Consider the following 26,480-nt stretch of genomic DNA (forward strand, 5'->3'; position numbering starts at 1 on the left):
AAACAATACTAGAATCAAATAAATATTACAAAAAATATTTACCTTCATATATTTATCAACCAGTGCTTCATAGATTGTTCTACAAACCACTGGTATAAATAAAGAAATAGTTGACTCAGCAACTCGAAAAGAATACATCAAACTTCTGTAAGTTTCACCAGTCGCTAGAAACCTTAACGTTATTATTAATTTATCACGTGCAGAAATGGCATGTCTTTTTAAGGTATCTTGCTTGGCTATTCTTGCTTCGATTAAATTTAGCAAAAGTTCAAAACACCTCTCGTCCATTCTTAAAAATGTTTTAAATTGGTCTTGATCTTCTTTAAATTCCTGATTCACTAAATGTAAATTGCCCTTCTCTCTACGCAATAACCAGGGCCTCACCCACCAACGTCGTTTTAGGACCACTTCATTTTCACGACTTAATAAATATGCAGCTACTGCTAAAGCGTACAAAGCAGCGCACCGTTTCTTTGTCATCTTTCCTACTTTCATTTTTATTGCAATGAGAATGTCAACATATTAACATAACTAACATCCACAACAATTCAAACTATGATTCAAACCTACTCCTTGATTCAAACATACACATAACCTATGTTTAAACGTTAAACGATGTGAAGGAAACAAGTCTGAAAACTGAAAGTTGGCAACACATTGGCGGTGCAGAAGTCCCTAGTTTATCGTGCACAAAACTTTGACCGTGTAAAACACCATCACATTTTCAATTTATTCATGAAGAAATTCATGAATAAATTTATGAATTTATTCGTCAATTTCTTTGACCGTGTAAAACAAGCATAACAGGAAAAGATTTAGTAACATTTCCTCGTTTTCGCAAATCAGGGGGTTATCAAGGAGAATTTTTAATTTGATGCTTCGTTGTACTGCACCATCTTTGATTTCACCTATTACTTTCCTTTGAAATTATTGTGTTGCTACATATTTATAAATTTTATAATTGGTAAGGAAATAACAATGCGTGAGCTTTTTGGCCTACACTGCCTATAGGATATAACATTAACAATATTTTGGATTTAAAAAAAACTTACCTTCGACTGCTTCCAACGGGAACCATCGAACTTAACTGGGTAGTCGTCCATTGTCGAAATGGATACAAACACTCGAAATTTGCAATTATGTGAAGCAAAACACGCCAACACTAAAAACTGATTGGACAACTCGCACCCGACATTTTCAATATCAACAATTCGATAAATTTTGACCAAATGTACTTTTGTAAACAGTTAAATTATTTCGTACGAATTGAACTGAATAGGTCTGTTATGTCTAAAACTTCAGATTTGTAAAATAATCACTATGATGTGCACTTACCCGACGTAACCGCCATTGTGTAAACAAAAACGAACACAAACGTGAAGCGTGAACGTGCGACGGAGGAAGTGGCATGGCGTTCAGGGCTACCACAACAAAATTCAAATTCACGCCAACCCTTCACATCAAAATTACTATAAAATGTTCAAATTTGAAACGTTTTAAAGAAAATTAAATATAAAGATATCGTTACGTTGTTTCGTATTAATATATATAATAATTAATTTATAATGTTAATCAAATTAGAACATTCTATTTAATTTTGGGGAGGACAGGCAACCAGCGATACCACCATGCGAAGGGAGTTGCAGTGAACACAGTCTGACTTACGATTTATACTCCAATCACTCTGGCAGGACCGCCACTATTCTGGCTGTACAAAAAATATTTATTTAAACATTAAGGTAGGTAAGTAATATTTACCAGTCGAGGACGTGTTTCCGCCTGAGCAATAGCGAGAATAAATGAGTGTCACACTGCGATGGTGTTTTCGCGTCAATGTTGATATAACTTCTTGCCTCTTCTATTTTACAATCAAGGACTGCAATCAGCTGGCACAATTATGAGAGTTCGAGATATTGGGTATGAGTAAAAGTTATGTCTGGAAGGCCTACGCTCTGGTTAGTCGGCGCTTTAATTCCATGTTTATTTATAACATTGAAGAACAAATTCACTATATCTATAACAACTCTTGCCAGGAGAGGAGGTTGAGGAATTCGATAAGATATTGTAAGGTATAACTACTAATCTATTAAAAGAAAACGTAACACAATAACTATGTAAAAATATAAAAAAAATAGTTCTAAAGAAAACTTAATAAATAACACAAAAAATAAATATAAAACAACAACTAAGTATAGAATTAAATAGAACTTTCAAAAAACATACAGATAATATTAGGAAGACATTATTAATTTGAAAGGAAATATTGGTTGTTTTTATTTAAAACTGACTAAATATTTTTATAAAATAAATCAGTTTTTCTGTTTTTCTGCAGGGTGAAATCATCAGTTACTTATTCATAAAAATTTAAATCAATATTTTCTTGCAACCTCTTTATCAAGTATTTTTCGCTTGGTATATTTGTCAAACCACATAATCGTGTAGGACCCATTAAGTATAGAATTTCGAACGAAATTCTTTATGCTTCAAAACAGAAAAACTGTTTTCCACTGAAACAAATGTTGATAGAACATTAGTACCTATTAGTGCTAATAGTTTATAAATGTCGGAGACATCATTTTCTAATGAGTTGATATAAATTGCATTAAAAATATCAGAATAATATTGCACATACTTCAGTATCGGGATACAAAATTTGTAATTTATGTTCAAATTGGGTTTTTTTCAAAAAGTGAGTGTAGGATAACTTGTCAATAGTGAATCTAATAAAGCATAGAAGAAATATCTGTAATACCTACTTCAGAAAATTGTTAAAAAAAAGTTATATTGAGTATTTAACTTCCTTGAACGTACCCTATACAAAAATGTTCATTGCCATCGGTAATCGGTATCGTTAGCTCAAATTATTACTTAGTAAAGTCTTAGAGAGATGAATGTGGCAATAGTCGACATGATCTTCCAGGAACAGTGGACTTTAGCAGATGATTCCTTCACAATTTCTGAAAGGAAAACATAAAGAAAAAAGTGCGAATTATTTTTGTAAAAATTAGGAAGTTTGTAAATTGGTGAAAAAATCAACAAATCTCCTGGACTAATAAGTAAAAGTTGTATTTTTACACGTGGGTTTTTGTATCGACAGAAGAGATCTGATACCTCTAGAAACAGTTCTTACCTTGAGATAATTCCGTAGACTTTTCGTATTTTTTGCAAGCTCGACATTGAATATCACAGGATCTGCTTCCTCCATCTTCACACACTAAAGTAAAAGTTTTTAGTTATTTGTGTTAGTAGCGGGATAATGCCTTATCCCACGTGTGACGTATCCGGTGTTCATTTAAATTTCCCGTCAAAGTTGGCGTTGAAGAGTCGATTGTAAAAGCTGCACAGATTACAGATCAAAGATCAGCTTTTTAAATCTAACCTCACTTTTTGCGTTATTTGTGTTTTTACCATATATCTACTAACTAGTAGATACATGGTTTTTACTCTGTAGACTGACGAATGCACCGTTCACAATCGATGCTTCAACGCCAACGTTGACGGGAAATTATTGTTTGGGCATGTAATTTCCATTTTTTGTTTAGTTTAAGTTGCAACACATTCGTTGCTTCTATATTATTTGTGTAAAAAAAACATTTAGGTTCAGTACCTCACTAGTGTGATAAAGAACTTCATTACCTACGTAACGCAAATTAATTACATTACACTTTATCCAAGCAGTCATAGATAAACATGAACAAGAAACATTTAGTTGCAGTATTCTCTACTCACCGTTAAAAACCATCCACAACGTGTCATCATTTGATGGAAATTTTACGTAAATTTTTTCCGGGACGGAGCTAGGAATTTGTCTTATAATGTTACCATTTTTAGTTATGCATATGGTACCATTTATAAATAAAACACTGTAGAGATTCCATTGATTTCCTTCTTCTGGTACTGAAAAGTGGATTGGAATGTTATCAGCTACGAAGTTAAAATCTAATATGCCTGGATCGGGTGTCTTAATAAAGAATCTCAAGTTGTCCTCATTTACAAAGAATGATCCACTTTGAAATGATTGAAAATCTGGAAAATATGAAATGTAGAGTTTGTTTTTACTTCTCAGAGTACTGAACAGAAGGTGGTGATTTGGTATCACTAATATTTACCTTGAGAAAATTCTTCTAGGGAGAATTCATATTCGTCATGCATTTTCAAGTGATTTCCACGTCCACCTCGTACTACAAAATTAATAGTCAATAAATATAGCTGTGTTTTTTGTTACATTAACTTACGATTAAAAACTGTCCACAATGTGTCTCCACTCGATGCAAATATTACGGAAGTTCTTTTTGAAACGGAGCTCTCAGTTTCGTTCATTATTTTTCCATTTTTTATTATGAATACAGTGTTATTTACTTCTATAACACTGTAGTCGTTCCTTTGGTTTTCTTCTTGAAATATAGAAAAGCGTCTCAGTATGCCGTCCAAAACTAGGTGAAACAATAAGTGGCCTGAGACGGGTGTTTTAACAGCGAAGTTCAAATCAAAACCATTTTTTCTAGATATGGACGGTCCTTTATAGGACTTTACACCTAAAATAAATTCCAAAATTAGTCTTCGGTGTATCACGTCAAGAAGAAGACTTTGTGATGGGCGTTTTAGCTTTCTGAATATACCTATGTATAAAGTCTCCAAGACAAAGACTTTTATCAACGTAGAGATGATCGGCGCGAGAGAAGTTTTAAAATATTGAAGAGCGTTTTGGATTGATCCAGTAGCATCCTCACGTCATCAAGGAAAGAAAAATACTCCAACTTTTCTCATTTGATCACTTTTCTCTTCGTATAGAATTTTGCAAAAAATATATCAAATAGAACATTTTTGTTGATATTTACTTTTATTTAGTTAAGGAGGTTGAGGCGGGATAGTTCGAACCAAAAGTAAATATTTATTACTATTGTAATTAATTCATATCTCAATCATTTTTTTATTATTATAAATCAATACTTTTATTTTATTTTATTATTTAAAGGTGATGGATTAACTTTTGGATGCTTTGTGCAAACTTAAAAAAAAAATATGAAAAACAAAATTTACGATTTTTGAAAAATTATTGAAATAATTAAAAAAAATAGAAACATCAAAAAGTGTATAGTTTAATATATTAAAAACTCATAGCCTATAACTGAAATGAACGTAGTCATGTTTATTTTTCGTTAATTAAAAGCTTCCTAAACGAATTGGAAGAGACTTTAAAATAATCGGGAAATAAATGTCAATGTCGCGGACAAAAAAAAGTTGAACAGTGTTTTTTCGCTAATGTAAGTCCGGTTGAAATTTTACTCTTTCTATGGTTACTATTAAAATATTTATGGTTTATTATGTGTTTTGTGTTGCATATTTTTATCATATTAATTTGATTTTTCTCGTAGGTGTTGGTCCTTTGACCTCATTTAGTGCAACTTTATGTTGAGTTTTTTTTTCAGACAAATTGAAAATTTTGATTTCGGTTCATAGAAATAGATTCATTTAGGTAATTTTAGTCATAAGTCACGCTCAACCATTTTGATGACGTTCAAGAAATAAAAATGTGCCTGAAATTCGAAACACTTTTGCTTGCTACGTCACTCATATTAGTAATATATTAGAATATAATATTATTAATTAATTCTTAATTAGTATTTTTTATTAAACAACAAACATTCAATAGAAATTTATAAAATTAATTTTTAAAATGTACCTAATATTATTAATATCTTGTCACGGCGCCATTTCGAACAACAACTTTTCTTAGCCTCCGTGACATAGAAGTACATAAATTCATGCAGTAATCATTTTCTATGTTTTCCCACGCATTATAAATTATTTCCAACAGTTCTTCGACATTTTGTGGTCTAATATTTTCTCTCTGAATATTTTTCATCAGTAAACCCCAAAAATTTTCGATTGGACTTTGTTCTCGCTTCAAACTTGATAACATCACGTCACTTCTAGAAATAAACAGTGACCAAGGGGCGTATTCTGTAATTTTTAAAGGGGCGTTAAAATTTGAGCGCCCTTTAAAATCTAAAAATTCGAGCCCTGATTGGTCATTGCTATGACAACTAAATTTAACGGCTTTTAAAATTTAGCGGAGCAGTTACAGAATACGCCATGATACGCCCGCAATACCGCTCATTTTTATTAAAAACAGAAGGTACAGTTGCGGCCGTTGAAATCTCAGACAGGAAAGATTTAAACACTCTGTATAAATTCCGAAATTTGATTAGCGTAAACAGGATTTTCCTCAAGGTTTATAAAGTCAGTGTCAGTATTTGACATATTAGGTCAGAATCGCGCGTAACTTTTGAAATGCCGCAATTATCTGATTTGCAAAAACGTGTTAGACTGAGGGACGGTGTGAGTATAAGAGCCATTGCGAGAGAAATTAATGTGGATAATGTTTGAGTGACATTTTGGGAAACGTCACTTTCAATACCATTTACAAAGCCAAAAGTTTGGCGTTGTCAAAGTGTCTGAGTTTTCAACGGCCGCAACTGTACCTACGCTTTCCATAAATGTTTTTTTTTATTGTATTGTTATTTTTTCCGTCTTTTTGTATAAATTTGAGAAACAATTTATAGTTATTTATGTAATAAGGGCGTAATGAAGGCGTTTGTGGCCCGCGGCATGACATTAGGGCCCGAGACGTCAGTCGTTAATTTAGTCAGTGTTAAGAAGACGGTAGATTTATTGTTAGACATGATGACGGTATGAGAGTCATATATTAACTGAAACTTGCTCGTACCTGCATCTTCTTATCTTATCACACGTCACCTGATTTTATTCTCGATTCGAATTTTTGTTTTTATTTATTATAAATTCTCCATAAAACTAAAACTACAATGTGAAGGAAGTATTAATTTGAGAAACAATTTATAGTTATTTATATAATAGCATAAATAGCTATTATGTAATAAGTCAGTGTTAATTTAGTGCGTGTTCACTTTTTGTAGTGAAATATTTAATGGAAAAACTCTAGAAAAATGGAAATAACAGAGGTATTTTCTGTTGACGACGAAGAAGTGGTCGTTTCAGAAGAAATAGTTCAAGCAGCCAAAATAGCTACCGACAGTCTTCTTCCATCCAAATCGCGGGACAAGTATGAAAAAGAATACCTACAGAAACTTTATGGACTGGTCTCAAACTAAGAAAATCACAGGCAAATGTTCCGAAGATGTTCTCTTTGCCTATTTTTTGGAAAAATCAGAAAAATATTCAGCAACTTCTCAGTGGACACCTTCTAGCGGGCAGTAAAAACTTTTACAGCCCTAAAGCTATAATATACTGAATTACGCCCTAAAAACTAGTCCATAAGTAGGCAAAAATCGCCCGACCGGACATAAAAAAATTTAATTCCTTACCAAGTCAATTAGTCCGTTAATTAGTATTAAGGTGTATCAATGACTCTCAAAAACTAATTTAAGATACATACGTGGTGCTGGGGGGTCTCATAAAGAGTTGAACCGCAAGATCGTCAGAAATGAATAAATGACTATCGTCATGGTTGGATTGCGAAATGAATGTGGTTCGTATTTTTTTTGAAAAAACTTACCAAACAAATCTGAGTCGTCTAGTGGATTTTGAATGATGGATAAGGACATACACGAAAAAACCGGTGTCAAAAATATTAAGAAGACGGTAGATTTATTATTAGACATGATTACAGTAAGAGAACTCGGTATGAACTGAAACTTAGGTATCGTAGATGTGTTCGTACCTGCATTTTATCTTATCACAGGTCACCTGATTTTCTTCTCGTTCAAATTCTTGTTTTTATTTCTTTTTTCTATTGCCACACAAATTAAAAATGTACCTACTATTTTTCATAAAAACAAAACTAGAAGGTGGAGGAACGTCGCTAAATTTTCCATCTTGGTTGTTAAATTGAAGAATAAGAAATAAAACCTAAAGCTGATTCCGAATTCAAAGTAAATATTACTAAAATCAAACAAGTTGTCTATTTCTTGCGTGGCGCCTTCATCTCTAAGCACCTGGGCTGACCATCACCGAGGCGGTGGCAGTTTCCCGCTTGCGTCGCTCTTTTTTTGTTTACTAGAAGAGACATATTTGAACGTTATGATAATTATTCCGTTTACTAAATTTTCGCTTAAAACTGATATATGTACAAATTTGATTTTAATGTCACGCCACTTATATCACCCCACTTTGTATCTGTATCACGCCATTTCTATCACCCCACTGTGTATCACGCCGCTTGTTTATGTCACCTGCCGGGATAAACAACGATTACGATACAGTAAATTCTTTGTAAAGAGCGAAAAATATTTATTTTTCAAATTCCTCCATCAAGCAAAGCAGTAGATCCGTTTTTCATCCGGATATTATGATTAATTATGATGATTCAATTTGGAAAAATGGAAATTCATCGCCCAATAAATGGACAGCAATTCGTTGATAGCCGCCCCAGGTGTCGGTAACCAATCATGCCTACCCATACACTGAAGGTCACCGCCCACCTACAGTTACCTGTGTTAGCAAGAAAGAAGTGAAAGTTTTCATGCATTTGTTTTTTGTTCTTCGATTTTCGCTTATCATTATCACATCAGCATTGGCGAAGCAACTAATCCCCATTGGCGGGTAACGAAATTTGTGCCAAATCTTTCAGTAATTTTAACTGGATAACTTCAACGTTTAAGAAATAAATATACTCGTACCTACATATTTAAATATACACTGCGTTTTTTATTTCGCTGAACATACAACGTAAAATGGCTATGTTCAGTTCTAAAATGGATAAGTCAATTCATTTGAAATAGGCAACCAAATTTACAGATCCATGAATCCTATGTTCAGTAAAATAAAAAACTCACGGTATACTTGGTCCAAGGAAAATGAGACTCGCCCCAGGCAATGTTTTCTTTTTCTGTTACTGAAATGCCACCGATAATGTACTTATAGCAATTTTTTCCGACTTTTTCTATTAATTTGAGAAACAATTTAAAATTTTAATTCCTTACCAAGTCAATTAGTCCGTTAATTAGTATTAAGGTGTATCAATGACTCTCAAAACAGTTATTTAATAAACTAGTTTGTTAATGAAGGCGATTAATAATCGAAACTGTTTAAAGCACGAACGAATGTAGCGAGTGAATACCTTTAATAATTGAGATTATTAATCGCCCATTAACAAATGAGTTGATTACAAAATTTTTTCGTTGACTGCAAATTTTTTTTTTGTGACAAAATTTCAAATTAAAGCCAAATCAAAACCAATTTCATCTTTTTCGATAAAGATGAGACTTTATAAAATACCTTCATCCTTTTTTTGTCCTCAGGGTAGGCCATTTTTAAACTTTTCAACACTTTCTATTCACTTTTCCACAAAGAATGTCAGAAGACGTCAACTCCATTTACATTCAATTTCACGTAAAAATCATGGTTGCTAAGAAAACCTAGTTACCTTTGAAAAATATGACATGCGAATGATAACCAAAAAGGTCGGCTTTTGAAAAAGTGAATTCGTAATTGTGCAGTTATGGAGCTATAAAATATAGAAAACCCTGCTGCACTACCTGCTGCAGTGTTGGTAAGTGCAAACAATGCATGTTCGAGGTTGTTTATACATCAAAATATCATCAAAACGTCAAAATCGCAAGAATCGTTGATTAATGAAAAATAGTGTATTAATGAGGTCCATTAATACACTATATTTTAGACAAAATAATTCATTAATATTGAAATTAACAAGCGGTCAACGGAAAACTAATTTAAGATACGTGGTGCTGGAGGATCAATCCCAAGAACGACAGAAATGAATAAATGTGTCGGACTATCGTTATGGTTGGATTGCGAAATGAATGTAGTTTGTACTTTTGAAGAAGTTTTTTTTGAAAAAACTTACCAAACAAATCTGAGTCGTCTAGTGGATTTTCAATGATGGATAAAGGCATACACGAAAAAACCAGTGTCAAAAATATTAAGAAGGCAGTAGATTTATTGTTAGACATGACGGTATGAGGGTCATATATTAACTGAGACTTGCTCGTACCTGCATCTTCTTATCTTATCACACGTCACCTGATTTTATTCTCGATTCGAATTTTTGTTTTTATTTCTTATAAATTCTCCATAAAAATAAAACTACAATGTGAAAGAAGTGAAGGAACGTCACTAAATCTTCCTTATTGGTTGTCAAATTTAAGAATAAGAAATACAGGGTAAAGTTAATTCAGGATTCAACGTAAATATTACAACGATGATAAAAGATGGGCTACGAATTCGCTGCAAGGATTCAGCTCTTTGGCCACCCTCAAAAACAACGTCACTACATCTTTCGGAGACTTTTTGTTGCAATTACTCGTCAATAATGAGTTACCCTTACAGAAGGAAATATAAAATTAGTGAGCAAGTTCAAGAGCAAAATCCACTTTAATTATTGGATACTCAGAATTCATCATAAATCAAACAAGTTGTCTATTTTTTGTGTGACGCGTTCATCTCTAAGCACCTGGGCTGATCATCACCACCTTGGGCGCCTCGGTGGCAGTTTCGCGTTTGCGTCACTCTTTTTTTAAATACTTATGCCCGGTTTCTGGAACAGTCTGATCGGTTAAATCAAGCGTTGCTATAGAAACGCTAGAAAGTAACCAATCACATTACAGGATTTTTGTATTTATGGGAGAGTTAACTACCTAACTGGCCCGATAAAATTGTTTTCAGAAACCGGGCCTAAATCAGACATATTTGAATTGAACGTCATGATAATTATTCCGTTTGCCAAGTTTTCCCTTAAAACTAAAATACAAATTTGATTTTAATATCACGCCACTTCTATCACCTCACTTTATATCACGCCACTTGTTTTGCGACACTGCTGCGATAAACAATGGTTACTGATATAGTAAATTCTTTGTAAAGAGCAAAAGATATTTATTTTTTAAATTCCTCCATGTAGCAAAGCACTAGATGCGTTTCTCATCCGGATACATACATATTATGATTAATTATGATTCAATTTAAGAAAATGGAAATTCATGGCCCAATAAATGGGCAACAATTCGTTTAGAGCCACCCCAGGTGTTGGGAACCAATCGTGCCCACCTATTCACTGAAAGTCACTGCCCATCTATAGTTACGTGTACCTGCATCTTAAAATTAGTTGTTAGCAGTGGCGGCTCGGCAAAGGCGGCTGCTACAACAGTGTTGTATGTAAAAGAACACATAAGAAGACATAATTTAAAACAGTTTATTTATATTTTATTAAATTTTAATTAAATATTTGATCTTCGGGTAATTCTTCGTCTCATTCATCATGTAGTACCATTGGTCAGTCAATCGGTATCAATATCCTGTTACAAGGTGGGTAGGTACTGTGAGCATAAATTCTTACAGCTTACAGCCCCTAGAGCTGGTGCCGGTGATGTGGAATTGTTTTTCGAACTCTTATTTTCATTATGTTTATTTTTATGTGATAAAGTAATAATTCTTGGAGACATATCCCGTTATTTCAGATATTTAAAAAACTCTGTATCTAAAACAAGCTCTCTCCAAAAATTTCTCGATTTGGCAAAATTCAATCAACATCACTCTAGGGTCTAGGACACAATACTATCTATAACAACAATCTTTTAACGCTTCAAAACTTAGAGCATAGGCTTAAGAAAATAACCCAGTTGAAATGGCTACGAATCGCCCGCGCCCCTGGTTATTATGTAGGTCGGGTCAAAATAAGCTACCTGAGGTTAGTTTATAGAAAGAGAATTAAATATTTGAATATTTCATTGGAATTAAATTTTAATGCGCGATTAAGCTATCAACCCGAAACTTCGATTAGTTCAATCTGATCACGTGTTCAGTTAATCTCACATTTGATTACGATTAAGTTAATTTCGCCATGGCTTACTAAATCTGAACTGCACTGCGCTTATTACGGCCGTAACAAACTAGCTGAATGATTGATTCGGCTAACCTCAAAAAATCTACCCTCAACTAGCGCCATCTCTTTAAAGATATTAAACTACAAATCAACTCAATTGCCACAATAATTTAAATTTCTTTGTATTTCATCAAAGTTGAGTACATACCAACATGGGAAAATAGTGCGGTGCATGTGGAGAAAATTACAACAGGTCGCAAACTCAGCAATATTAATAATATGCCTAATATGTAGAAGATATCTGCCAAGTATAAACTTTTCTGTACCTTTTGCGAGGTAAAAGTTCCTATTGATTGGACTATACGTGTGTAGGCCATTTACGCTTCAACGGCTGAAGGGACATTTCGTGGGGGAAACTTGCCCGGTCCAAATATCCAACCACAATAGCAACCACTCTTATTTACTAATAAATGGACACACGACACAGAACGCTGGAACGAAATAGCGTTGCTGCACATCCCCACCTAATGTCCCTTCACGAAACGACTGGAGTCTGCAGCATTGTTGCATGTCTTTCTATAAACGGGCCCTTAGGGACAATAAAATATTTAATTCGAATGAAATTTTAATGCGATTGGTTCAAATTTAGGTAGGTATACTAAATGCTTTGGCAGCTTCATTCACTCCCATCGCCCCAATACTCATTGCATTTACTGCATTTTGCAAATTTTCTGCAGTCCACTCCCCTCGATTTGGCGCACTTTTCTTTCTAATTCAAAATGTAGGTATATTTGGAATGAAAAGCACTTAAGAAACCATTGGTCCATTTCTTCTCCGTAAAGGCAGTCCATCTGTAGGTACTTGGCGCAGAAGGGAGATGGACCACAGCACAGCTGATCCTGCTTGAATATAACCACATTTTTAGGTTATAATACTTATAATATGTTTTGTATCAAATGAAATCCTGGGCTGGGAATGCGTTGAAAACCGTCAATTGTTATGCTTTTTTAAAACGTAGATTAATTGGAGCATGTTGACAGCTAACCTAAATTTTAGAGCCAAGAAAATCTTTCTTTTTTTTCTTTCTTTGCAATATTTTACATTAAATTAAAAATAGAATAACGTAACGATTCCTATTCTCGAAGCAAATATCTAAGAGCACCCTTTGCTGAAAACAAACATGTTCAATTATATCCCAATTAAACATAAACAAATGTCATTCTTGTCAAACGGCGGGAAATTCAAACTTTACACTGTTTTTCCAACGCCTCCTCAGTCCAGGATTTCATTTGAACGCGCGATAGTAGGTACTGCACACTTTATAAATTAACTTAGCATAATAAGTACCTACTCCACTATTGAAAACTCGGTTCAGGTGATAAATAATAATCAATCCAAAAATGTCCTTTAACTTTGAAAATGTAGTGAACCACTCATTTCATGCTTGGCGTCTTGTCTCTAGCTCATACTGATGAATTTAAGCTTAATTTACCGTTTAGTTAACGACAGCTAATAAGTTTGCTATAATTTGTAGCTTTATTAAATTTTAAAGTTACTGGAACAAAATAAAACACCACATTATCAAAAGTAAAATTTATTACAAAACATTGATATAGGTATACGTCTTGTCAATCACTGTCGTTTGCATTTTCCTGTAAAAAATATATGTATAAATAGCATGTAAGTATGTAACACATTCTAATCTTTACCTGTTTTAATTTCTGCTCTTCTTTTTTATTTTCTGTAGGATTCGATTTACAGCGTTTATAAGCAACAATCATTATTATAATTACCACAATAACGGAAGTAACGGAAATAATAATTAAGATATGGTTATTTTTCTCTGAAACAAAACAAACTTTATTTCAGTAGGTAAATTTTTGTCTAGTTTCAGAAATATCCCAGATCAAGTGTTGATAAATCAATACGATTAAACCTTCCTAGGTTTATACTTGTTGGCACTACCAAAACGAAAAATAAACCATTATGAAATATTTTGGTGTATTATTTCTCTTCTTGTCAATATCTATTACCTTGCTCCGGAAAATATGTATTTTCAATCAGTAACAACAAAATGTCGTTGAATCATCTATAGTGTCTACTTTTTTGAGGACGAAAAATTAGTACATGTTTTATAATTTCCAACGGAAAAATTACGTTTACACCTTAGATACAATTATGTACTTACTTGGAGGGGCTTTAGTAGAAGATTCGGTAGATGAAAAAGTAGATGAACCAGTAGATGAATCAGTAGATTCAGTGTTGCAGTCGGAACACTTTTGAATATTTTCTGAATCATCTGAGTTTTGATTCTCAAAGTTATCTTCGTGCATTGTGTTATCATTTGCAATTGTGACATGTTCTGAAACGAACTAGTAGTTAACATTACTAGCATGGTAAAAAGGGTTTTTACTGGCGACAGAAGGATGTGGAGAGCCGAAGGCGAGCCAGTCACCTCTGAAGCCAGTAAAACCCGTTACCATGCGTGTATTGTTGAATATTTTATTTGTTCCTCACTTGTAAATAGTTATACAACCTATTAAAAATTCCGGTATTTGAAAAAAAAATCGTACGAGCTTTACACGTAGGAAACAAATAAAATAATTAACAAAATATCGAGTTACAAATAAATGTATAATATAAGGTGAAATTTAAGATCTAAGACATATGTTTGTAAATTGAAAAAACAAAGTCCCTTTACCTTTGGAAAATTCAGTCGAGGTTTCAACATTTTTGCAAGTTTGACACTGAATATCACAGGACTTCCTTGTTTCATGTCCACACTCTGAAAAATGAATTTCTTTAGTTATTACTTTGTCCAGTAGGATAAAATTAAACACACTTATTATGTTTAATGTCTGGAATTAATTTAGTAAGTATGGAACATTTATCCGGACCACTTTGAACTTCGCTTACCTTTAAAAAATGTGTAAAAGCTCTCCTGCTTTGACCAAAATTTTAAGTAAATTTGTTTCGGAGCATAGCTATCAGCCTCTTCTAAGACGTAACCATTTTGAATAATGCATATGGTATTGTTTAAATATAAAACATTGTAATGATTCAACCGATGGCCTTCTTCCCATATCAAAAATTGAACCGGCAGATTATTTTCGACTATCAGATGAAAGGATAAATTACCAGCAGTGGGTGAATAAAAGAGGAATCTTACATTATCTTCATTTACCAAAAAAGTATCATTTTTAACTACCTGTAAATCTGAAAAAATGAATTTTCACTTATCAGGAATACTGATCTAATTTGATGTAATTAACGGTAATTTACCTTCAAAAGCGTATTGAACTGAGTCAAGGGATGAGCAATCAACTTCCAAGTCTTTTCCGCTTCCATTTCCACGCACTACAAAATCAATTTTAAACATACGTGTATATTCTTACCTCTTTGTTATTCGTTACTAACTCACCATCAAAAACTGTCCAAAGTACGTCTTCACTTGATGCAAATTCTACGGAAATTTCTTTTAGAGTGGAACTTTCAGTTTCGTTTATTACTTGTCCATTTTTTATTATGTATATGGTGTTATTCACTGATAGAACATTGTAATCGTTCGTTTGTTTTCTTTCTTGAAATATCGGAAATATCCTCAGTATGTTGTCGACAGCTAGGTGAAACGTTAACACATCTGAGAGGGGTGTTTCAATAGTGAAGCGCAAATTATCCTCTTTTGTAGTTATTGACGATCCTTTACAGAATTTTAAATCTGAAACGATTCATACAATTAGTGCCTTCTGACGTACTTTTTGGAGAAACAAGAAGAATGTGACAAAAACATTTAAAACGTCTATCTTGTGGCTACTATTTTGGAGCAGAACAAGACATCAAGACTGACCCATAGCATCCCAATCTCGAGTCCAATGGTCAAAGCAAGGAAAGCAAGGACCAAAGAATTAAAACTAGAACATTTTGAAGCTTTGAGGTGGACCTGTTTATTGTTGTAAAGTAATTTCTGGTGGTTAGTCATGTGAAGTAAAAAACGTAATATCGTTAGGAAACAGTTTTGAATTTAACATGACAAGTATTTTGGAGAATTATTTGCTTAAAATATGAACACAATGTGTGTGCTCTGGTTTAATGGTAAAATGTTGATACAAATAGATTAATTTTTGTAAACTAGCAACAGTTCAATCGTCATTGTCGGATTTTGACATGTTGTGTTTGATTTTTTGAAAGTAAATGTTTGTGATATCTTACCCAATGAATCTGTGCCGGTTAGTCTGTTTTGTAAGGATAAGGACATACGAGTATGTGGCAACACCACTACTAGAAATATTGCAGAAATAATAAATTTGCACATGATCAATGATCATAGAACGACATCATGTGTACCGGCGGTTCTGTTATCATCAAACATTGTGGGCTGATAAGATAAAAGAATTGATATGACTGAACATCAAGTCAAGTTTAGGCGCGCAAGGAAATACCGGGTGATCAAGAAGGACTGTTTAAGTTGGCAGTACAATTAAGAAATTTTTTTAATTCAGTTATTTATAACACTGCAACTGGATATGTTTTGTTGGTTTATTTGACAAATATCTGATATAGGTATAGCATTAACAACGACAAGCCACCAACAACCGGAAGTTACTCCTGTTATACGATTTAAAATACGATCCAGTGTTACCAACTTAAACAGTCCTTCTTGATCACCCCGTAGTTTCTCAAAATTTTTTCAAAAGGTCAAATTGAAGTTATAGACTGAAAGTCTTTGAGATTTTGATTTTGAAATTGTGGATTGTGCTTCATAGTAGTTATTTATTTAACGAGTTCGTGTGTAAATTGGGCTTCTTTTGGCATGAGTGGGCCAGTTTAAAATGCGAGTGAAACGAGCGTTTTAAAGAGCTACGAGTGCCAAAAAAAGCCCAATTTACACGAGAACGAGTTGAATATACAACGTTTTTTTGTTCGATGAGCGCCTTAAAGGCTCCAAATCGCCTAAAATCTTTAAAATTTTGTTTTGAAAAGTTGTGACATTTATCAAAATCCGTTCACACAGGAGAAAATTCTCAAATTCTGACAGTGTCGAACAAAAAAAGCCTCTAAAAAGCGGAATAACGAAATTATTCCCCAATATTTAACCGCTTCCCACCGCCCGTTGTGGGCGTGTCCACGGCGTGGATATAGATGTCAGATGTCATGATGTCAAAATTAAAATTACGCAAGATGACCGTTCAGCGTTAAAAAGTAAACAGCTGTAAGTTATAATCGTTTGCTATTCACGTTTTGACAATTTTTGTTATACTTGTTTAGCGAGTAAACTGATGCCATTGGAAACGAAATGCATTCCGCGCCTCGAGAATAACAGGATAATTGACGCAGATCGCGGAAAAGTGTATGATTGCTACATAATGCTCATGATGTAAAGTATCTGGCTACAAAGGAAGAATTTCTGAATTCCCGAAGAAGAATTATAAATTATAATTGTAGGTTATGTCTGATACGCGCTTGTGACGGGATGAATTCACCAATTTGACAATGAGAGATATCGAAGATTTGGGCTCTGCTATCTAAGTTAAAATTCAGGATACCTACTAATAATTACAAATCGTGATCATTCACCATTTTTTGAGAAAGTTTTTCCTGGAAATTTGTTGAAAGTACATCGGCTAATTTGGGTAGACTTTATTAATATTATGAAAATTTCAAGTAGGTACCTAAGTACCAATAATATTACAAGGGAAGTGGAAATTACTGTTGCCTTAAAATTTGCAAACTGTAATATTAATGCAACTGCAGGAAAAAAAATGAGTTCATCTTCGATTTTTTTTGTGACCCGTTTGAAGATAAAATAGTACGAGTATACAGGAGTATACAGACCGAAACGCAGTCCAGGTCGACAACTGGGCAAAACACAAAAAGACTTTCTACTTTGAATGATAGGTATACAGGCTGTTTAATGAAAAACGCCTCAACCCATAACTTTTTTATTTATTATTCGATTTCAATGAACAAAAACCGAACATATGGTTTTTCATGCGCTACGAAGTAGGCATAAAATATTTTTTTTGGCGTTATTTTCAGTAGCTTACGATAGTCAACTTTTTTTTTTTTAAATAGACATATGTAGTTTTTTAGGCTCAGTCTGATACAGTTTTTTTTCTGAATCTAACGATGTATTAAAAGTTATCGTTTGGTCCATAGCTGACTGAAAAAAAAATAAAACAATTTTTAATTGTGGTTCAGTTTATTATGAAATTTTCAAGTGTGCTGTTAGAAAATAAACGTTAATCGTAACGTGCTGTATAGTTTGTTACCAAATCACAGTTGGTATAAGTTAAGTTGGTAGAATTGTGTAGTGTTGTCTAGCCGACGATAGTGTGTATATGTTTGTTTTACCGTTTTACTGTTTTTCAATATATTTTCCGTTTATGATACCGCGGACCATTTTATTCAATCCCTATCAGGTTATGGGCCCAGGGAGCGCGAGTTTATCGTAAACGGGTGAAACGTAACGTTGTCGAAAACAGTGAAAAAGTTAGATTCAGAGTACGTGCTGCAAGTGAAAAATGGCTACAGCAACGGGTTTTGCAAACATAGAAAAGTTGAACGAAAATAATTACGAACTATGGAAGGTGCAAATGAAAAGTGTACTAATATTCAACGATCTGTGGGGATACGTTGACGGCACCGAAGTGAAACCAGAGGCAGACGCACAAGATTGGACGAAGAAGGACTCCAAAGCGTTGGCGTTAATCAATTTGAGCATTTCTCACAGCCAACTCAACCATGTAAAAAAAGCTGCGACGTCGAAACAAGCATGGGACGGACTCAAGGCAGTTTTCGAATCACGCGGCCCGGTGAGAAAAGCTGTTCTCTACAAACAATTACTGCGATTGGAAAAGAAACCAGACGTGTCAATGTCACAATATGTCATCGAATTCACAAGCAAAGCAGAACAACTGGCAGAAACTGGTATCGATATCCCAGAAGAATTGTTGTCGGTAATGTTGCTGGGATCTTTGCCGGCAGAATTTGAGAATTTTAGTGTTGCTATTGAATCTCGCGACGACATTCCCTCCTTCGAGAATTTAAAATTGAAATTAGTGGAAGAAGAGGCGCGACAAATTGACAGAGTCATCCCCTCCAATCAGGATTGCAACTCGAACAGCGCGCTAGTGACCAAAGGACGGCGGGCGAACAAGAAAACAGACACACAAAAACCAAATCTGAAATGCTACAACTGTGGTAAAATGGGACACAAAAGTCGTGTCTGCTGGTCGAAACCGAAAAATGACGGTAAAAACAAAAATAACGAGAATGACGCGATGACGGTAGTTGCATGTAATACCGAGTTAACAAATTCGAGAAATACGTGGTATCTCGACAGTGGAGCCACAAGGCACATGTGCAGAGACAGAACAAGCTTCATGGACTTTGATGAATGTGAACAATCGAAAGTGTATACCGCAGCAGATCATTTCGTAAAATCAACCGGTACCGGGGAATTGCAGCTGGATGCGAAGTTAAATCGACGTGTAACAAATCCGATAAAGTTAAAAAAAGTATTGTGCGTACCCGATCTTCAAAAAAATCTCTTGTCAGTGTCTAGTGTCACCGACAATGGGTACACGGTTACGTTCGGAAAAGACAGAGCCACAATAAATCGAAAAGATGGTACCATAGTCCTCACAGCGACGAAACGGGATCACCTATATGTCGTTAACAAAAGAGAAGAGTGTGCAGCACTAGTAGGTGAAAACAACGTCCAGGAATTGCAGAAATGGCATCAAAGATATGGGCATCTGAACGTTGCAGACTTGAAGAAAATGAAGAACGAAGACATGGTATTGGGTATGAACTTTCCAAATAAAAGTAATGACTTGAAATGTGAGACATGTGCAAAGTGTAAGATCCGTGTTCAACCATTTACTCAGTCAGTAAATCGTGAAAAAGAACTTTTGGGATTGGTTCATTCGGACATTTGTGGACCAATCGGCACCGAATCCTTGGGGGGCGCTAAATATTTTGTTACTTTCATTGACGATTGTTCTAGGTACACTGAAACCGTTATGCTTCGAAGTCGAGCCGATGTTCTTCAGGCATTCAAAGATTACAAGCGGAAAGTAGAAAACTTCACAGGACGAAAAATTAAGAAGTTACGTACCGACAACGGAAGAGAATATTTGTCGAAAAATTTCGAGAATTTTCTGAAAGAAGAAGGCATTTCGCGACAGCTGAGCGTTGAGTACACACCACAGCAAAATGGAGTGGCGGAACGAGCCAACCGCACGCTGGTCGAAATGGCCCGATGCATGATGCTGCAAGGTAACCTTCCTGATTCACTGTGGGCCGAAGCAGTGAACACAGCGACCTATTTGAGGAACAGATGTGCAACAAAATGTCTCAACGGAATCACACCGTTTGAAGCTTGGTCAAAACGGAAACCTTATGTTGGATTCTTCAGAACGATTGGCAGCAAAGCAATCGCCTTAAACAAAAGACAAAAAAGGGGAAAATTCCAACCAAAAGGAGATGAATACGTACTCGTGGGCTATTCAGAGATATCGAAGGCGTATCGATTGTGGAAACCAGGAACAAAAATAGTTATAAAAGCCCGTGACGTAAAATTTATGGAGGTCATCAAATCCTCGCCACAAACAACAGAAGGAATTTTTGACCTGCATGATCCCGCTTCTGATCCTCTGGAAGAAATTCAAGACGAAACAGAACAAAACTTCACAGACGATGAAGAAGATGAGGAAACCGAAGAAGCACAAGTCAACGATTCGCACCGAGGGCCAGGTCGTCCAAAAATTTTGAGAACAGGCAAACGTGGACGTCCAAAGAAAATGTACCAAAGCAAAAACAAACCTTCTGATCCGCAATCAATTTCCCAGATGTTAGAAACTGACGAAAAAGAAGCATGACTAGAAGCGATGAAGAAGGAATACGACACACTTCAAGAAAACGGCACATGGATTCTGGTACCAAGACCATCAAACAAGAAAATATTGACTAGTCGATGGGTGTTCAAAACAAAAGTTGACGAAAGCGGCAAAATTATGAAGTACAAAGCAAGATTAGTTGCTCGTGGGCATACGCAAGAATATGGCGTGGACTACGAAGAAGTCTTCGCACCAGTGGCTAGGTATGAGGCAATTCGTACGTTACTAGCTGCCGCAGTAAATGAAGAAATGTACGTACACCAGATGGATGTCATATCGGCGTATGTACAAGGCGAACTACACGACGAAGTCTACATGAAACAACCCGAGATGTTTGCAGAAGAAGGAAAAGAAGAAGAAGTCTGTAAACTTTTGAAACCGTTGTATGGTCTGAAGCAATCTGGTCGTGAGTGGTACAAGAAACTTGACGGCTACATGAAAAATAATGGCGGTAGGCGCACACCATCTGATCCCTGCGTCTACGTTTTCGGTGAGAATGATGAAAGAGTTATCATCATAATCTACGTCGATGATCTGATTTTGGCATCGAAGAAGTTGGAAAAATTAAACGAAGTAAAGAAGAACATGAAATCGGAATTTAAGATGAAAGATTTGGGTCCAATAAACAACATCCTTGGGATCCATATCCAACGGGATGGAACGGGGAAGATCCATCTTTCTCAAGAGAGATATGTCGAAGAATTAATTGCAAAATTCAACATGCAAGACGCCAAAATAGCATCTACTCCAATTGATCCGTGTACAAAACTCACAAAGGAGATGAGTCCCACAACGGAAGAAGAAAAACAAGAAATGAAAAATCGACCCTACAGAGAGCTAGTCGGTGGACTGATTTACTTAGCGAATGCAACACGTCCCGACATAGCATTTGCTGCAAGCACGTTGAGTCGCTTCTGTGCAAATCCCGGAAAGGAACACTGGATTAATGCAAAACGTGTTTTACGATATTTAAAGGGCACATCGCATTATGTCGTGACTTACGATAAAGATTCAAAAAATCTTCAAGCTTACACAGATTCAGATTGGGCTGGCGACATAGACGATCGAAGATCCTGTTCAGGAAACGTTCTGACATTAGCCGGCGGACCCATCAGTTGGAAATCAAAGAAACAAGCATCCGTTTCATTATCAACAATGGAAGCCGAATACGCAGCACTTTCGGAAGTTTCGCGTGAAATTGTGTACATCAAACGACTTTTGGCGCATATGGGTTTTCATAGATATGTAAAGTCACCCATAAATGTATATTGTGATAATCAAAGCGCAATTGAATTGTCAAAAAACGCAATGTTTCATAAACGTAGTAAACATGTAGATATTAGATTCCATTTTACACGTGAATTAGTGGAAAGTAAGGAAATCATAATTAGCTATTTACAAACAGACTCAATGTTAGCTGATATTTTCACTAAGTCATTAGCTAGGTGTAAGCACGATCATTGTGTGAGAATGTTAAAAATGTGTTAGTTTTTATTGTTACAGCACATTTCGATAGAAGGGGTGTTAGAAAATAAACGTTAATCGTAACGTGCTGTATAGTTTGTTACCAAATCACAGTTGGTATAAGTTAAGTTGGTAGAATTGTGTAGTGTTGTCTAGCCGACGATAGTGTGTATATGTTTGTTTTACCGTTTTACTGTTTTTCAATATATTTTCCGTTTATGATACCGCGGACCATTTTATTCAATCCCTATCATGTGCCTTGAAAAACAATTGGAATACAAATAGCAACAAATGTCAAGTGTGAGTTTGAAAATTTTCAGGTGCAATCTTGAAGAGTTTTATTATTATTTTCTTGGAAAACATAAATAATAAAAAAAAATAATTTTTTATTATTATTATTTTTTCTATTAACTTTTTGTTTTTGACTAATTACGATTTTTATTACACTCGAACATAAAATAATAGTCAAATGACTGCTATCCTGCATCACTGACAATGTTATTTTATACTTATTTATACTTACATAAAAAAAGGTTAAAAAAGCAGATGAAAACTTCTAAGCCGACGTTTAGATGACATTTATCGTACTTTGTATTCCGATTGTTTTTCACGGCACTCTTAAAAATTTTATATTAAGCTGAACCACAAAAAATTGTTTTATTTTTTTTTCAGTTAGCTATGAACCAAATGATAACTTTCAATACATCATTAGATCCAGAAAAAAAACCTTACCAGACCAAGCCTAAAAAACTACATGTGTCCATTTAAAAAAAAAGTTGACTGTTAGCTATTAAAGATAACGCCAAAAAAAAAACATTTTATGGCTGTTTTGTAGCGCTTGAAAAACCATATCTTTGATTTTTTTGTTCATTGAAATCGGGTAATAAATAACAAAGTTATGGGTTGAGGCGTTTTTCATTAAACAGCCTGTATACCTATCATTCAAAGTAGAAAGTCTTTTTGTGTTTTGCCCAGTTGTCGACCTGGACTGCGTTTCGGTCTTCAATCTCTGGGCTTGGCACAAAAAGACTCACTTCTACTGTTTATGATATAATATACAGTGAGCGGCAAAAGTATGGAATAAATTCATTAGAAATTAAACCAATTTTTTTTCAAAAAAATCTTTGGACAGGTCAATTTTAGTTTATAAAAATACACATTTTAAATTTTTAATACAAAATAAAATTCCAAGCAGTCATTTGTTTTCGAGTTATGACGTCATTGATAGTTTTTTTAAATAGAAACCCCCTATTTTTGTTCTTGATTCTGATAGGCCTTTTAATTGGCTAAACGCCGGTATAAAAATTTTGTTATCTTACATAAGGAAATTTTTGAGAAAAAAAAATAATAAAGTTGGAAAAAATAAATTTTATAACAAACAAAAACGAGTCAAAAACTGTGTTAGTAAGTACTTAAAATTATGGAATTCAATGTTCGAATTGCCATCCTCCAGCTTGTTGACAATAAGCAAGTTTATGAAGAAATTCCCCCTGTTTTAGTTTTATGTAGTTTTATCCACACACCCCATCAAAATTAAAATTTCTATACGTTGTGTTTCTGATAAATGAGTCATTTTCGAAAACGTTTTGTAAAACAAATAATACATACGAATGAAATTGACAGTAACATTTGACTGTTTGATTTACCTACTTGATTTTTTGACTTGTTTTTGTTCTTTATAAAATTTAATTTTTCCAACTTTATTTTTTTTTTCTCAAAAATTTTCTTATGTAAGGTAACAAAATTTTTATACTGTCATTTAGACAATTAAAAGGGATATCAAAATCAAGGAAAAAAATAGGGGGTTTCCATTTAAGAAAACTATCGATGACGTCATAACTCGAAAACAAATGACTGCTTTGAATTTTCTTTGGTACTAAAATATGTATTTTTATAAACTAAAATTGACCTGTCCAAAGATTTTTTTGAAAAAAATTTTGTTTAATTTTTAAGGAATTTATTCCATACTTTTGCCGCTCACTGTATACACCATTCACGATGTTTTGGCATAAGGGGAGGCTATGATTTCATTTTTTAACGTTGGATACATGTTTGATTTCTGTCATCTCTGCTGTCACTAAAGTGCCTGACATGCGGACCTATCAAAATGAACGTAACATGTTGCCGAATTTACCGTAATCATAATTAAGCGACTTTAAAACGTATTGATGGTGTTTGTATTAGACTGCAGAACATATTTTCAGTAAGTTACAATGAAGTCAAGTTTTTTTTTCTGTATAAATTGAATCGTAGGTGAGTACAAGATAAATATGTAGCACGGATAATGAAGGAAGAAACAACGACCCAATTGAAATGGCACAGGGGTTTTGTAAGACCTATTACAACTTCGCGATAGAGTTGTGAATTTATGGCTTGAGTCTATTTTGAAATGTACTCCTGAAATTTGCCAACATTTTTGTAGATATTGTGAAGAACTTATTTCGGAAGATTGGGCAAAATTAATGTGAAATCTTTTATTTGAAAACGTTCTTGCTTTAATAATTTCATTAGGAGAATGTGACTCGGAATTTGATTGGGATTTTGATGCAGGTAATGATGATGATGATTCAGAATTTTCTAATGAAATTATGGAAGTTGAATAGTTTTGTTCTTTTTTGTCATAGACGATGGGTGTGTAAATATTTTGCAGAAAGATTCGAATAAAGTAAGGCTTAATAAGTAGGTACAAGATTTTATACAATCTAGTTCTAGGAATGTTTTGGTTAAAATGAAAAATTCATTGAGAAGTTACTAACTGGTTGGTTAAGACACTGTATAGGTGGGTTATCTAAGTGGTGCATAAATTAACAGGAGTCACTTCGTCTTCCGGTCCCGGTCCCTACTATTCTGTAGTCTGTTCAAGTCAGTTTCCTGTTTTCTTAAATTGGATTAAAAATGTGTGTATTGTTCTATTGCAAACTAGTAAAACTGACAACAATGCACTAGACAATGACGCAGTTTATAACCTCAAACTTAGAATAACATAACCTAATTCAACAGACAGCTTTACTGCCTTAAATGCATTTTTTCCATGGCCTCCCCTTATGCCAAAACATCGTGAATGGCATATACAGTGTGGAATAAAATGATTTACATCTAGTTACCTTTGGAATTTTTGCACATGTAAATTTTCCTGTACCGCTCTACTTTTTTTTTTGAAGTGCCGAACTATTAGTTCTGTCAATAAATGTCATCAATCGAATTGACAATTGTTACAATTTACTAAATTGAATTAACAAACGTTGGTGGTCACTTTCAACACTACCTGTGACTTGCTCTTGTTGCTCCTTTTTAATTTCAATTTCTACTTTGCATTCATATCATCCCTTCGCAATAAATCACATTTGGAATTTTGGAATATTTTGAGGTTAGGCTTTCTTTTTTTTGTAGAGCGGTATTTCGTATTTTTACAAGGGTAATGCAAAGGTAAATAGATGTAAATCATTTTATTCTACACTGTACCATTGGACGTTATGTAGGGTTCCATGGAATTGAAAATATTCAGAATCAGTGATCTAAACCAATCAGATTTAACAAATATAATTACGAAAAATACCTAATTCCAATTCAGTAGTTTAGTAAAATGAGTGTGTACTTACACAACGAGGAAAAAATCTTCAGTGCCAGTTTGTCTGTGATCTTTGGTTTATTATTTTTGATGGAGACGAAATTTGGCTATTATGTATTATAGGTATCACATATTTAGATCAACTAATATTTATTTTTAACGTATAAATTGGCAGGATATTTTTGAAACCTTCTCTTACATAGATTGGGAGCGAGATTTACTGGTGAGATTTCAAATTATAACTTTGCTAAAACTTTATCTATGATAGCACGTTCGACAAACAAATAGGGTAGATAAAATAATTCCACCAAGGTCGGCGGGTCGGCATCCAAATAAATACATATTTTCCTACGAAATGTGTAGGCCGATTAAATCTCAACAGAGAGAAGTCATATTTTCTGATGAGAAGACTTTGTGAGTTCTCTTTCTCAAGATGCTGCGTTAGTGTTACGGCGGCCAAATAACACGCGATATAATACTGAAGATATTATTATTAACTAATACCAGCGTTAAGTGCCTGCAGGCTTGCTAAATTTTGAAACAGAATCGCACTAAATGAATCAAATTTTAACGCAAAAATGGTTTTTACTTCAGAACATAAAAGATTCCTCACTGAATCTTACTTTCGTAATAGGTAGTGCTTCCAATAATTTTTTTTTTTCTGACGGGAATTCGAGTGGAAATTTGAGGTACATTTTTACCTTGACGGGAATTCGTGTGCAGGATT

The 26,480-nt window shown here is 34.3% G+C and overlaps 2 protein-coding genes across 10 annotated transcripts in view; both read right to left on the reverse strand.

Moving 5' to 3' along the window:
- The window catches only part of LOC138127828 (uncharacterized), a 102,835-nt gene extending 92,852 nt beyond the window's left edge, over window positions 1-9,983 (reverse strand). Inside the window, exons 1-7 of one of the 7 annotated variants that reach the window (XR_011158448.1) lie at window positions 7,703-8,129; window positions 4,236-4,535; window positions 4,110-4,181; window positions 3,730-4,026; window positions 3,131-3,214; window positions 1,759-2,957; window positions 1,053-1,708 (exon numbers count right to left, since the gene is read on the reverse strand). Coding sequence is in view for 2 of the 7 variants with exons in the window: in XM_069043907.1 (XP_068900008.1) it covers window positions 2,869-2,957; window positions 3,131-3,214; window positions 3,730-4,026; window positions 4,110-4,181; window positions 4,236-4,535; window positions 9,848-9,953 (948 nt within the window). In the remaining 5 variants the exon portion in view is untranslated. Of the gene's footprint in view, window positions 1-42; window positions 2,958-3,130; window positions 3,215-3,729; window positions 4,027-4,109; window positions 4,182-4,235; window positions 4,536-7,537; window positions 7,680-7,702; window positions 8,130-9,847 lie in introns of those variants that run through there. The other 6 variants (XR_011158447.1, XR_011158445.1, XR_011158444.1 and 3 more) reach the window with 6 other exon arrangements.
- A 3,416-nt stretch (window positions 9,984-13,399) lies between these two features.
- On the reverse strand, window positions 13,400-25,981 carry LOC138128874 (uncharacterized). Of its 3 annotated transcripts, none has more exons than XR_011158947.1 (8): window positions 25,785-25,981; window positions 15,243-15,539; window positions 15,104-15,178; window positions 14,738-15,037; window positions 14,523-14,606; window positions 14,010-14,183; window positions 13,531-13,664; window positions 13,400-13,473 (listed from the first exon to the last, which is right to left on the reverse strand). XR_011158947.1 is itself a non-coding variant. In XM_069045081.1 (8 exons), the coding sequence occupies exons 1-8, from the start codon at window positions 16,131-16,133 to the stop codon at window positions 13,450-13,452; spliced, it is 1,191 nt and encodes a 396-aa protein (XP_068901182.1). In that variant the 5' UTR covers window positions 16,134-16,189; the 3' UTR covers window positions 13,400-13,449. The 3 variants fall into 3 exon arrangements, 2 of the variants coding, with proteins under 2 accessions (XP_068901182.1, XP_068901181.1); XM_069045081.1 differs by lacking the exon at window positions 25,785-25,981 and adding an exon at window positions 16,031-16,189; XM_069045080.1 differs by lacking the exon at window positions 25,785-25,981 and adding an exon at window positions 16,031-16,189 and having other exon boundaries at window positions 13,531-13,679.
- Window positions 25,982-26,480: the final 499 nt, after the last annotated feature.

The sequence above is a fragment of the Tenebrio molitor genome, chromosome 4, assembly GCF_963966145.1.
Source record: "Tenebrio molitor chromosome 4, icTenMoli1.1, whole genome shotgun sequence".
Lineage (NCBI taxonomy): Eukaryota > Metazoa > Arthropoda > Insecta > Coleoptera > Tenebrionidae > Tenebrio > Tenebrio molitor.

What these genes read in the sequence shown, in the direction of transcription:
- LOC138128874 (XM_069045080.1), bottom strand. Translation starts at nt 16,133, where the DNA reads ATGTGCAAATTTATTATTTCTGCAATATTTCTAGTAGTGGTGTTGCCA. An exon ending in AGTTCAATACGCTTTTGAAG is followed by an intron (nt 15,038 to 15,103) that starts GTAAATTACCGT and finishes TCATTTTTTCAG; the next exon opens with ATTTACAGGTAGTTAAAAAT. An exon ending in CTCGACTGAATTTTCCAAAG is followed by an intron (nt 14,184 to 14,522) that starts GTAAAGGGACTT and finishes AGTTCGTTTCAG; the next exon opens with AACATGTCACAATTGCAAAT.